Source organism: Salmo salar, chromosome 01 (genome assembly GCF_965601325.2).
Source record: "Salmo salar chromosome 01, fSalSal1, whole genome shotgun sequence".
In the NCBI taxonomy this organism is placed as follows: domain Eukaryota; kingdom Metazoa; phylum Chordata; class Actinopteri; order Salmoniformes; family Salmonidae; genus Salmo; species Salmo salar.
In genome coordinates, this window is record NC_138291.1 from 180,090,054 (window position 1) to 180,105,275 (window position 15,222).

Here is a 15,222-nt window from a genome sequence, read left to right on the forward strand (position 1 = left end):
AGCAAGGAGTCATCATACCAGGTAGTCCTGAGGCATGGTCCTAGGGCTCAGGTCCTCCGAGAGAAAGACAGAAAGAGAGAAAGAGAGAATTAGAGAGAGCATATTTAAATACACACAGGACACCGGATAAGACAAGAGAAATACTCCAGATGTAACAGACTGACCCTAGCCCCCCGACACATAAACTACTGCAGCATAAATACTGGAGGCTGAGACAGGAGGGATCAGAAGACACTGTGGCCCCATCCGATGATACCCCCGGACAGGGCCAAACAGGCAGGATATAACCCCACCCACTTTGCCAAAGCACAGCCCCCACACCACTAGAGGGATGTCTCCAACCACCAACTTACCGTCCTAAGACAAGGCCGAGTATAGCCCACAACGATCTCCGCCATGGCACAACCCAAGGGGGGGGGGGGGGGGGCGCCAACCCAGACAGGAAGACCACGTCAGTGACTCAACCCACTCAAGTGACGCACCCCTCCCATGGACGGCATGGAAGAACACCAGTAGGCCAGTGACTCAGCCTCTGTAAAAGGGTTAGAGGCAGAGAATCCCAGTGGAAAGAGGGGAACCGGCAAGGCAGAGACAGCAAGGGCGGTTCGTTGCTCCAGCCTTTCCGTTCACCTTCACACTCCTGGGCCAGACTATACTTAATCATAGGACCTACTGAAGAGATAAGTCTTCAGTAAAGACTTAAAGGTTGAGACTGAGTCTGCGTCTCTCACATTGGTAGGCAGACCATTCCATAAAAATGGAGCTCTATAGGAGAAAGCCCTACCTCCAGCCGTTTGCTTAGAAATTCTAGGGACAATTAGGAGGCCTGCGTCTTGTGACCGTAGCGTACGTGTAGGTATGTACGGCAGGACCAAATCGGAAAGATAGGTAGGAGCAAGCCCATGTAATGCTTTGTAGGTTAGCAGTAAAACCTTGAAATCAGCCCTTGCCTTAACAGGAAGCCAGTGTAGGGAGGCTAACACTGGAGTAATATGATCAATTAACATCCCATCATGATTAGAGTCGTGTAAAATATGTCCAGATGCCCCTTATTTAGGCGACCATGGCTAGAAGAAGAGATCTCAGTGACTTGGAAAGAGGGGTCTCAAAGGAGCACGGGGGGGGGGTTTATAGGGAGCACAGGGGGTCTATAGGGAGCACAGGGGGTCTATAGGGAGCACAGGGGCTCCCTATAGACCCCCCGTGCTCCCTATAGACCCCTGTACTCCCTATAGACCCCCTGTGCTCCCTATAGACCCCCCTGTGCTCCCTATAGACCCCCCTGTGCTCCCTATAGACCCCCTGTGCTCCTTTGAGACCCCCTGTGCTCCTTTGAAGACCCCCCGTGCTCCTTTGAGACCCCCTGTGCTCCCTATAGACCCCCCTGTGCTCCCTATAGACCCCCTGTGCTCTCTATAGACCCCCCGGTGCTCCCTATAGACCCCCTGTGCTCCTTTGAAGACCTCCTGTGCTCCCTATAGACTCCCTGTGCTCCTTTGAGACCCCCTGTGCTCCCTATAGACCCCCTGGGCTCCCTATAGACCCCCCTGTGCTCCCTATAGACCCCCTGGGCTCCCTATAGACCCCCCTGTGCTCCCTATAGACCCCCCTGTGCTCCCTATAGACCCCCCTGTGCTCCCTATAGACCCCCCGTGCTCCCTATAGACCCCCCGTGCTCCCTATAGACCCCCGTACTCCCTATAGACCCCCGTGCTCCCTATAGACCCCCCTGTGCTCCCTATAGACCCCCCTGTGCTCCCTATAGACCCCCCTGTGCTCCTTTGAGACCCCCTGTGCTCCTTTGAAGACCCCCCGTGCTCCTTTGGAGACCCCCCGTGCTCCCTATAGACCCCCTGTGCTCCCTATAGACCCCCTGTGCTCCCTATAGACCCCCTGTGCTCCCTATAAACCCCCCCCCCGTGCTCCTTTGAGACCCCTCTTTCCAAGTCACTGAGATCTCTTCTTCTAGCCATGGTCGCCTAAATAAGGGGCATCTGGACATATTTTACACGACTCTAATCATGATGGGATGTTAATTGCTTAATTAACTCAGGAACCACACCTGTGTGGAAGCAACTAATTTCAATAAACTCTTTATCCCTCATTTACTAAAGTGTTTCCTTTTACATTATCTTGGCGTTAATGGATTTCGTGTTAATTGTCTCGCTGAAATGTTCTTACTCTTTCAAATGACTGCTTGACTTGAACTTGTTTAGTTGTTGGAAGTGTGCGCTTAGTGTTTTTCTGCTTTTGTTCAGTGTAGCGCTGTATTTTACATGCCGTCATTACGTCATCTACCTACAGTTGAAGTCTGAAGTTTACATACACTTATGTTGGAGTCATTAAAACTAGTTTTTCAACCACTCCACAGATTTCTTGTTAACAAACTATAGTTCTGGCAAGTCGGTTAGGACATCTACTTTGTGCATGACACAAGTAATTTTTCCAACAATTGCTTACAGACAGATTATTTCACTTATAATTCACTGTATCACAATTCCAGTGGGTCAGAAGTTTACATACACTAAGTTGACTGTGCCTTTAAACAGCTTGGAAAATTCCATGAAATGATGTCATGGCTTTAGAAGCTTCTGATAGGCTCATTGATATCATTTGAGTCAATTGGAGGTGTACCTGTGGATGTATTTCAAGGCCTGCCTTCAAACGTAGTGCCTCTTTGCTTGACATCATGGGAAAATCAAAAGAAATCAGCCAAGACCTCAGAAAAAAACCTCCACAAGTCTGGTTCATCATTGGGAGCAATTTCCAAATCCCTGAAGGTACCACGTTCATCTGTACAAACAAGTATGAACACCATGGGACCACGCAGCCGTCATACCGCTCAGGAAGGAGACACGTTCTGTCTCCTAGAGATGAACGTACCTTGGTGTGAAAAGTGCAAATTAATCCCAGAACAACAGCAAAGGACCTTGTGAAGATGCTGGAGGAAACAGGTATAAAAGTATCTATATCCACAGTAAAACAAGTCCTATATCGACATAACCTGAAATGCCACTCAGCAAGGAAGAAGCCACTGCTCCGAAACCACCATAAAAAAGCCAGACTACGGTTTGCAACTGCACATGGGGACAAAGATCGTACTTTTTGGAGAAATGTCCTCTGGTCTGATGAAATAAAAAATAGACTCAGTTCCACCAGCTCTATCAGGAGGAATGGGCCAATATTTAACCAACTTAATATGGGAAGTCTGTGGAAGGCTACCCGAAACGTTTGACCCAAGTTAAACAATTTAAAGGCAATGCTACCGAATACTAATTGAGTGTATGTAAACTTCTGACCCACTGAGAATGTGATGAAAGAAATAAAAGCTGAAATAAATCATTCTCTCTACTATTATTCTGAAGTGGTGATCCTAACTGACCTAAGACAGGGCATTTTTACTTGGATTAAATGTCAGGAATTGTGAAAAACTGAGTTTAAATATATTAGGCTAAGGTGTATGTAAACTTCTGACTTACGTTATATAGGTATGCACGTCAGCGTTAAACTAGACATCGGGCCGATGCTGACATTTTTTTATCTAATATCGGCCGATTCCGATATGTTTGCCGATTTTTATATCGTGCATCCCTAGTAGAAATATTGATGGTCTGACTGATGGCTTCCTGTTCCTGTTGGAACATTCTAGAGAGAGAGAGAGAGAGAGAGAGACACCGAGAGAGAGAGACACCGAGAGAGAGAGACACCGAGAGAGAGAGACACCGAGAGAGACACCGAGAGAGAGAGAGACCGAGAGAGAGAGAGAGACCGAGAGAGAGAGAGAGAGACCGAGAGAGAGACCGAGAGAGAGAGAGAGCGAGACCGAGAGAGAGAGAGAGCGAGACCGAGAGAGAGAGAGAGTGAGAGAGAGAGAGAGAGAGAGAGAGACCGAGAGACTCCATTTCCTCTGGCATCATCTATAGGGGCCTGACAGGAAGTCATATCTGCTAGAACTATGAGGCATGGAACACCCTGCAGTATAACGCCTATTCCAATGCGTCCCAAGTGGCAGCCTATTCCTTACATAGTGCACTACTCCCTCCATGCTACATAGTGCACTACTCCCTCAGTGTTAATTTGCTAAATTGTAATTACTTCACTACTATGGCCTATTTATTGCCTTACCTCCTCACGCCATTTGCACACACTGTATATAAACTTTTTTTTTTTTCTACTGTGTTATTGTTTTTTCCGTTTGTTTATCCCATGTGTAACTCTGTGTTGTTGTTTGTGTCGCACTGCTTTGCTTTATCTTGGCCAGGTCGCAGTTGTTAAAGAGAACTTGTTCTCAACTAGGTTACCTGGTTAAATAAAGGACTTGTTCTCAACTAGGTTACCTGGTTTAATAAAGGACTTGTTCTCAACTAGGTTACCTGGTTAAATAAAGGACTTGTTCTCAACTAGGTTACCTGGTTAAATAAAGGACTTGTTCTCAACTAGGTTACCTGGTTAAATAAAGGACTTGTTCTCAACTAGGTTACCTGGTTAAATAAAAACAAACAAAAAAATACAAATATGCCAATAAGAACTATTGCGTTTCTTCAGTTCAGCCTCTAGATGGCAGTGTATACACATGTATGGCACAACAGAAGGCCAAACCGTCTGAAGTGTGTGTGTGCGTGTGCGTGCGTGTGTGTGTGCGTGTGTGTGTGTGTGTGTGTGTGTGTGTGTGTGTGTGTGTGTGTGTGTGTGTGTGTGTGTGTGTGTGTGTGTGTGTGTGTTCACGTGTGTATCATCCTCTCTCTCTCTCTCTCTCTCTCTCGCTGCCTGTCCCAGTGCATTCAGGCATTATCAACTGGGAAACGCATTAAAGCTCAGATGACAAGCTCTCTCTGGGTTATAAGAGGAGTGGAATGGATCACTTCTTCCTCTTTTCTCCTCCCTCGTCCCTCTTGTCACCACACAGAATGACAAAAAGACAGAACAAGACTGACGTCACCACATACATCTTTCGCTGTGAGGAGAGATAGGATTTGTTTCACCCCCCGCTGCGTTCTAATCCAGTAAAAAATTAACATAATCCCATTATTAGATCGGCTTGATCTCGTTTCGTTATCTGATAATAAAAAAACAATACCAGCAGAAGAATTGCCATTTGTTGGGGTACTGTTAAGAGGGTGGAGTGAGGACATGCAGGCACACAGCAGTCATACATCCCTAACCCAGTCCTCTCTGTGTTCATCCCTAACCCAGTCCTCTCTCTGATCATCCCTAACCCAGTCCTCTCTCTGTTCATCCCTAACCCAGTCCTCTCTCTGTTCATCCCTAACCCAGTCCTCTCTCTGATCATCCCTAACCCAGTCCTCTCTCTGTTCATCCCTAACCCAGTCCTCTCTCTCTGTTCATCCCTAACCCAGTCCTCTCTCTGTTCATCCCTAACCCAGTCCTCTCTCTGCGTGTCCACAGGGAACAGGAGTTGAAGGTGATCCAGGCCCGCAGGTGTTTGGAGGATGCACTGATGGTAGACAGGTTGGCGAGGGCTTCCGAATCCAGCAGAGACTCAGAGGACAAGGCTGCATAGGAGACCAGACATGGTGAGGGGTTATGGGGCTGGAGGATCTGTGGTTGAGTGTAGAGGACTGGGGGGGGGGGGGGGGGGTACATGGCTGAATCCATTAGACTCAGAGGACCAGGCTGCATAGAAGTACTGGCAAAGTGCGAGGGGCTGCAAAAAAAACTAGAGCTGCGGGGGATGTGGACAGAGCTGTGTGGCGGGTGGGGGGTATTGTACTATTGCTACTATTGCTACTACTACTGCTACTACTATTACTACTGCTACTATTGCTACTACTGCTACTACTACTGTTACTACTACTACTACTGCTGCTACTGCTACTGCTACTACTACTGCTGTTACTACTACTACTACTACTACTGCTGCTACTACTACTGCTACTAGTGCTACTACTACTACTACTGCTGCTACTACTACTGCTACTACTACTACTGTTACTACAACTACTGTTACTACTACTGCTACTACTACTACTACTACTACTACTGCTACTACTACTATTACTACTACTGTTGCTGCTACTACTACTACTACTACTGCTGTTACTACTACTACTGCTACTACTACTACTGTTACTACTACTACTACTACTGCTGCTACTACTACTGCTACTAGTGCTACTACTACTACTACTGCTGCTACTACTACTGCTACTACTACTGCTGTTACTACTACTACTGCTACTACTACTACTGTTACTACTACTACTACTACTGTTACTACTACTACTACTACTGCTGCTACTACTACTGCTACTAGTGCTACTAGTAGCTACTACTGCTGCTACTACTACTGCTACTACTACTGCTGTTACTACTACTACTGCTACTACTACTACTGTTACTACTACTACTACTACTGTTACTACTACTACTACTACTGCTGCTACTACTACTGCTACTAGTGCTACTACTACTACTACTACTGCTGCTACTACTACTGTTACTACAACTACTGTTACTACTACTGCTACTACTACTGCTACTACTACTACTGCTACTACTACTATTACTACTACTGTTGCTGCTACTACTACTACTACTACTACTACTACTACTACTACTAGTAGTAGTACTACTACTACTACTGATGCTACTACTACTGTTACTACTACTGCTACTACTAGTACTGCTACTACTACTGCTACTGCTATGAATGTTGTTACTTTTAATGTTGTGGCTACCATTGTTTGTTTCGTTCCTCGAGTAAAGGCTAATTATTGTTATTATCGATAAGTAGCCTTTAGATGATTGGTTCAGTCCATATCTACAACATCCGTAGCATGATTCAACATCCATCCATACATAGACCTGTAGCATCCAGCTAGTAGCATGATTCAACATCCATCCATTCATAGACCTGTAGCATGATTCAACATCCATCCATACATAGACCTGTAGCATCCAGCTAGCTAGTGGCATGATTCAACATCCATCCATACATAGTCCTGTAGCATCCAGCTAGCTAGTGGCATGATTCAACATCCATCCATACATAGACCAGTAGCATCCAGCTAGCTAGTGGCATGATTCAACATCCATCCATACATAGACCTGTAGCATCCAGCTAGCTAGTGGCATGATTCAACATCCATCCATACATAGACCTGTAGCATGATTCAACATCCATCCATACATAGACCTGTAGCATCCAGCTAGTGGCATGATTCAACATCCATCCATACATAGACCTGTAGCATCCAGCTAGTGGCATGATTCAACATCCATCCATACATAGACCTGTAGCATCCAACTAGTGGCATGATTCAACATCCATCCATACATAGACCTGTAGCATCCAGCTAGCTAGTAGCATGATTCAACATCCATCCATACATAGACCTGTAGCATCCAGCTAGTGGCATGATTCAACATCCATCCATACATAGACCTGTAGCATCCAGCTAGTAGCATGATTCAACATCCATCCATTCATAGACCTGTAGCATGATTCAACATCCATCCATACATAGACCTGTAGCATCCAGCTAGCTAGTAGCATGATTCAACATCCATCCATACATAGACCTGTAGCATCCAGCTAGTGGCATGATTCAACATCCATCCATACATAGACCTGTAGCATCCAGCTAGTAGCATGATTCAACATCCATCCATTCATAGACCTGTAGCATGATTCAACATCCATCCATACATAGACCTGTAGCATCCAGCTAATAGCATGATTCAACATCCATCCATACCTGTAGCATCCAGCTAGTAGCATGATTCAACATCCATCCATCCATCCATCCATACCTGTAGCATCCAGCTAGCTAGTAGCATGATTCAACATCCATCCATACCTGTAGCATCCAGCTAGCTAGTAGCATGATTCAACATCCATCCATCCATACCTGTAGCATCCAGCTAGCTAGTAGCATAATTCAACATCCATCCATCCATCCATCCATACCTGTAGCATCCAGCTAGCTAGTAGCATGATTCAACATCCATCCATACCTGTAGCATCCAGCTAGCTAGTAGCATGATTCAACATCCATCCATACCTGTAGCATCCAGCTAGCTAGTAGCATGATTCAACATCCATCCATACCTGTAGCATCCAGCTAGCTAGTAGCATGATTCAACATCAATCCATACCTGTAGCATCCAGCTAGCTAGTGGCATGATTCAACATCCATCCATACCTGTAGCATCCAGCTAGCTAGTGGCATGATTCAACATCCATCCATCCATACCTGTAGCATCCAGCTAGCTAGTAGCATGATTCAACATCCATCCATACCTGTAGCATCCAGCTAGCTAGTGGCATGATTCAACATCCATCCATCCATACCTGTAGCATCCAGCTAGCTAGTAGCATGATTCAACATCCATCCATACCTGTAGCATCCAGCTAGCTAGTGGCATGATTCAACATCCATCCATCCATACCTGTAGCATCCAGCTAGCTAGTAGCATGATTCAACATCCATCCATACCTGTAGCATCCAGCTAGCTAGTAGCATGATTCAACATCCATCCATCCATACCTGTAGCATCCAGCTAGCTAGTAGCATGATTCAACATCCATCCATACCTGTAGCATCCAGCTAGCTAGTGGCATGATTCAACATCCATCCATCCATACCTGTAGCATCCAGCTAGCTAGTAGCATGATTCAACATCCATCCATACCTGTAGCATCCAGCTAGCTAGTAGCATGATTCAACATCAATCCATACCTGTAGCATCCAGCTAGCTAGTAGCATGATTCAACATCCATCCATCCATACCTGTAGCATCCAGCTAGCTAGTAGCATGATTCAACATCCATCCATACCTGTAGCATCCAGCTAGCTAGTAGCATGATTCAACATCCATCCATCCATACCTGTAGCATCCAGCTAGCTAGTAGCATGATTCAAGGCACGTTACAGGTTGTACGCTCCTTGATATACTAACTTTTTTAGTTTTATGGAATGTGCTTGTAGGTTGAGTGAGTTTAAGATGTTGTCCCTTGGTCCCCCTCCATCTCTCTCCATCTCTCTCTCTCTCCATCTCTCTCTCTCCATCTCTCTCTCTCTCTCTCTCTCTCCATCTCTCTCTCCATCTCTCTCTCTCTCTCTCTCAAACTGGTTTTGTTGGTCATGTGAAGGTCTGTAGCTCAGGCTGTATCCCAGGAGGCGGGCAGGCAGGGGAGTAGCCGCCACGAAATATTCAGGTCCTCTTTCTTCAATCGTTTCTAGTCTTGCTTCTATGACAGGGTCAAAGGTCACCTGCCTCCAGACAGCTAGGGCCACATCCTCCCTCCCTCCCTCCGAAGCTGCTGCTGCTCTCTGCTGAAAGATCTTGTGTGCGTTCCCAGTGGCGGGCCTAGGGACCCAGTCGAAAGTAGTGCACTATAAATGGAATAGGTTGCCAGCCCCTTCATCTTTTTAATCTTCCTGTAATGAATGTTTGAAGGAAATGAATAGTTCATATTGTCATTCCCCGCTGCACCGTGGTAGTCGTCGTCGTCCCCCTCCTTCCCACTACCTTCTCATTTCAGGAAGTTAGCTCCAGTCCGAAGGGGACCATTTCCGGTTTAACTCTAGCATGTCTCTGGCTGAGCATGTCTATGTTTTTCTATTAGTCCCCGGGTTTAGCGTGTGTTTTTAGTGTTGGTGTACGACCATCTGTTTACTGTAGAGCTAGGGATGTTTGTAAAGAAGTGAAAATGTTTTTGTTTGTTAAACTCTCTTGGTAGCTTATCAATACATTGATTGATTTTCTGTGTGGGTGTGTTGAATAGGCTGGAGATTCATATACAGAGAACAATGCAACAAAAACACAAAGCACAACTGAAATCCAAAACGGCCAAGTGGCAGGATTCATTTAAGCTACAGTATTGTGCGCCAACCAGACTGCAAGATAATAAATGTTTGTGTCCAATACATCACGCTGACGTGTCTTTTAAACCAAATGATAAAGAAGCATTTCCACAAGTCTTTTCTCTCAGGAAAATACTGTTAATTTATGTAGATGTATGTAGATTTAGCTAATGGATCTCCCTGCATAGAGAAAAGTGATCAATTCAAGGAGACTTAGTTAGAGGCATGGAGACGAATGCCTTTACATGCGATGCGAACGTGATTGGTCAATGCTACTTCTGTGTAGAATAATATAGATGTGTGTTGTAGTGACCAGGCCAGTGGTGTGTGTGTGTGTGTGTGTGTGTGTGTGTGTGTGTGTGTGTGTTGTAGTGTGTGTGTTGTAGTGTGTGTGTTGTACTGTGTGTGTGTGTTGTAGTGTGTGTGTGTGTGTGTGTGTGTGTGTGTGTGTGTGTGTAGTAGTGTGCGTTCCAGTAGTGTGTGTTCCACTCTGCTCTTCCCTGCTCTGTACCTCATCCCTCTCCAGCTAACACAGGAAACCAGCTAACACAGGAAACCAGCTAACACAGGAAACCAGCTAACACAGGAAACCAGCTAACACAGGAAACCAGCTAACACAGCAAACCAGCTAACACAGCAAACCAGCTAACACAGCAAACCAGCTAACACAGCAAACCAGCTAACACAGCAAACCAGCTAACACAGCAAACCAGCTAACACAGCAAACCAGCTAACACAGAAAACCAAACCAACTAACACAGAAAACCAGCTAACACAGAAAACCAGCTAACACAGCAAACCAGCTAACACACCAAACCAACTAACACAGAAAACCAGCTAACACAGAAAACCAGCTAACACAGAAAACCAGCTAACACAGCAAACCAGCTAACACAGCAAACCAGCTAACACAGCAAACCAGTTAACACAGCAAACCAAACCAGCTAACACAGCAAACCAGCTAACACAGAAAACCAAACCAGCTAACACAGAAAACCAGCTAACACAGCAAACCAGCTAACACAGCAAACCAGCTAACACAGCAAACCAAACCAGCTAACACAGCAAACCAGCTAACACAGAAAACCAGTTAACACAGCAAACCAAACCAGCTAACACAGAAAACCAGCTAACACAGAAAACCAGCTAACACACCAAACCAGCTAACACAGCAAACCAGCTAACACAGCAAACCAGCTAACACAGCAAACCAGTTAACACAGCAAACCAAACCAGCTAACACAGAAAACCAGCTAACACACCAAACCAACTAACACACCAAACCAACTAACACACCAAACCAACTAACACAGCAAACCAGCTAACACAGCAAACCAGCTAACACAGCAAACCAGCAAACCAGCTAACACACCAAACCAAACAGCTAACACAGAAAACCAGCTAACACACCAAACCAGCTAACACAGAAAACCAGCTAACACACCAAACCAACTAACACAGAAAACCAGCTTACACAGCAAACCAGCTAACACAGCAAACCAAACCAGCTAACACAGAAAACCTAACACGACCCCTGGTTATTACCCAGTCTGTAACACGACCCCTGGTTATTACCCAGTCTGTAACACGACCCCTGGTTATTACTGTCTGTAACACGACCCCTGGTTATTACTCAGTCTGTAACACGACCCCTGGTTATTACTGTCTGTAACACGACCCCTGGTTATTACTGTCTGTAACACCACCCCTGGTTAATTTCAGTCTGTAACACAACCCCTGGTTATTACTCAGTCTGTAACACGACCCCTGGTTATTACCTAGTCTGTAACACGACCCCTGGTTATTACACAGTCTGTAATACGACCCCTGGTTATTACTCAGTCTGTAACACGACCCCTGGCTATTACTCAGTCTGTAACACCACCCCTGGTTATTACTGTCTGTAACACGACCCCTGGTTATTACTGTCTGTAACACCACCCCTGGTTATTTCTGTCTGTAACACCACCACTGGATATTACACAGTCTGTAACACCACCACTGGTTATTACACAGTCTGTAACACCACCCCTGGTTATTACTCAGTCTGTAACACGACCCCTGGTTATTACTCAGTCTGTAACACGACCCCTGGTTATTACTCAGTCTGTAACACGACCCCTGGCTATTACTCAGTCTGTAACACCACCCCTGGTTATTACTGTCTGTAACACGACCCCTGGTTGTTACTGTCTGTAACACCACCCCTGGTTATTACTGTCTGTAACACCACCCCTGGTTATTACACAGTCTGTAACACCACCACTGGTTATTACACAGTCTGTAACACCACCCCTGGTTATTACTCAGTCTGTAACACGACCCCTGGTTATTACTCAGTCTGTAACACGACCCCTGGTTATTACTCGGTCTGTAACACGACCCCTGGTTATTACCCAGTCTGTAACACGACCCCTGGTTATTACTCAGTCAACACGACCCCTGGTTATTACCCAGTCTGTAACACGACCCCTGGTTATTACCCAGTCTGTAACACGACCCCTGGTTATTACCCAGTCTGTAACACGACCCCTGGTTATTACCCAGTCTGTAACACGACCCCTGGTTATTACACAGTCTGGAACACGACCCCTGGATATTACTCAGTCTATAACACGACCTCTGGTTATTACTGTCTATAACACGACCTCTGGTTATTACTGTCTGTAACACGACCCCTGGTTATTACTCAGTCTGTAACACCACCCCTGGTTATTACTGTCTGTAACACGACCCCTGGTTATTACTCAGTCTGTAACACGACCCCTGGTTATTACCCAGTCTGTAACACGACCCCTGGTTATTACCCAGTCTGTAACACGACCCCTGGTTATTACCCAGTCTGTAACACGACCCCTGGTTATTACTCAGTCTGTAACAGTCCTATAGGACTCTGGTCAAAAGTCGTGTACTATGTAGGGAATAAGATGCCATAGGTCTCTGGTCTAAAGTAGTGCACTATGTAGGGAGTAGGGTGCCATTAAGGACACAAGCTCAGAGACGAGGCAGCCGTGGGGTTGGCTGAGTGATGAGTGAGAGCTTTAACCTGCAGCCTGGGGTTCGCAGCCGTTCGCCATATCTCCCCTCGCCATATTTCAACCCCGCTAACGCCTGTACTTCCTCCTCCTCACCGCAGCTTCCACCTCACATCCTGGGGTCGTCCCAAAGCCCACCCGAAAACGTCCTGCCAGCAGTGCGCTGGGTACCCTCTCTGTTAAATAGGTGGGGTACAACTGATTATTCAGCGTACAGTAGACTAATCCTTCCCACCAATTAGCCTGCAGTACAGTACAGAGTGGGAGAATAGACACTGTTATGCTATTATGACTTTGTCTCTCTCTCACACACTCACACACACTCACACACACACTCACACACACACACACACACACACACACACACACACACACACACGGCCTCTAATCTCCACTCACTGCAGAGCCCCAAAATCCCCAGCCTTAGCATCAGTCAGCAGTATACGGAACGAGGAACGAGGAACGAGGGGGAAAGAAAGTGATTTTTTCTTTCTAATCATGTTTTTTATTAATGTCTCCTAACTGTTGGCAGTGGCTGCGCTTCTCATGTTAATTACAGCAGGGCATGTTAATTACAGCAGGGCATGTTAATTACAGCAGGGCATGTTAATTACAGCAGGGCATGTTAATTACAGCAGGGCATGTTAATTACAGCAGGGCATGTTAATTACAGCAGGGCATGTTAATTACAGCAGGGCATGTTAATTACAGCAGGGCATGTTAATTACAGCAGGGCATATTAATTGCAGCAGGGCATGTTAATTACAGCAGGGCATGTTAATTACAGCAGGGCATGTTAATTACAGCAGGGCATGTTAATTACAGCAGGGCATGTTAATTACAGCATGTTAATTACAGCATGTTAATTACAGCATGTTAATTACAGCATGTTAATTACAGCATGTTAATTACAGCATGTTAATTACAGCAGGGCATGTTAATTACAGCAGGGCATGTTAATTACAGCAGGGCATGTTAATTACAGCAGGGCGTGTTAATTACAGCAGGGCGTGTTAATTACAGCAGGGCGTGTTAATTACAGCAGGGCGTGTTAATTACAGCAGGGCGTGTTAATTGCAGCAGGGCGTGTTAATTGCAGCAGGGCGTGTTAATTACAACATGTTATGTTAATTACAGCAGGGCATGTTAATTACAGCAGGACATGTTAATTACAGCAGGGCATGTTAATTACAGCAGGGCATGTTAATTACAACATGTTATGTTAATTACAGCAGGGCATGTTAATTAAAGCATGTTGTGTTAATTACAACATGTTATGTTAATTACAGCAGGGCATGTTAATTACAGCAGGGCATATTAATTACAGCAGGGCATGTTAATTACAGCATGTTGTGTTAATTACAGCATGTTGTGTTAATTACAGCAGGACGTGTTAATTACAGCAGGGCATGTTAATTACAGCAGGACATGTTAATTACAGCAGGGCATGTTAATTACAGCAGGGCATATTAATTACAGCAGGGCATGTTAATTACAGCAGGGCATGTTAATTACAGCAGGGCATGTTAATTACAGCAGGGCATGTTAATTAAAGCATGTTGTGTTAATTACAACATGTTATGTTAATTACAGCAGGGCATGTTAATTACAGCAGGGCATGTTAATTACAGCAGGGCATGTTAATTGCAGCAGGGCATGTTAATTGCAGCAGGGCATGTTAATTGCAGCAGGGCATGTTAATTACAGCAGGGCATGTTAATTGCAGCAGGGCATGTTAATTACAACATGTTATGTTAATTACAGCAGGGCATGTTAATTACAACATGTTATGTTAATTACAGCAGGGCATGTTAATTACAACATGTTATGTTAATTGCAGCAGGGCATGTTAATTACAACATGTTATGTTAATTATAGCAGGGCATGTTAATTACAACATGTTATGTTAATTGCAGCAGGGCATGTTAATTACATTCACCTTTTAATAGTAACAATAACGTCCCTCCTTTCTCCTTTTAATGGTAAACAATAACGTCCCTCATTTCACCTTTTTTGGTAACAATAACGTCCCTCCTTTCACCTTTTGTGGTAACAATAACGTCCCTCCTTTCACCTTTTGTGGTAACAATAACGTCCCTCCTTTCTCCTTTTGTGGTAACAATAACGTCCCTCCTTTCACCTTTTAATGGTAACAATAACGTCCCTCCTTTCTCCTTTTGTGGTAACAATAACGTCCCTCCTTTCACCTTTTGTGGTAACAATAACGTCCCTCCTTTCACCTTTTGTGGTAACAATAACGTCCCTCCTTTCACCTTTTAATGGTAACAATAACGTCCCTCCTTTCTCCTTTTGTGGTAACAATAACGTCCCTCCTTTCACCTTTTAATGGTAACAAT

At 45.1% G+C, this 15,222-nt stretch overlaps 1 protein-coding gene across 2 annotated transcripts in view; it reads left to right on the top strand.

The window, feature by feature from the left end:
* LOC106572283 (methyl-CpG-binding domain protein 2) overlaps nt 1–15,222 on the top strand; it is a 106,592-nt gene that overhangs the window by 77,841 nt on the left and 13,529 nt on the right. For both annotated transcript variants that reach the window (XM_045694079.2, XM_045694080.2), the window contains exon 6: nt 5,407–5,534. In XM_045694079.2, coding sequence (XP_045550035.1) covers nt 5,407–5,521 — 115 coding nt within the window. In that variant the 3' untranslated portion in view covers nt 5,522–5,534. The remainder of the gene's footprint in view (nt 1–5,406; nt 5,535–15,222) is intronic.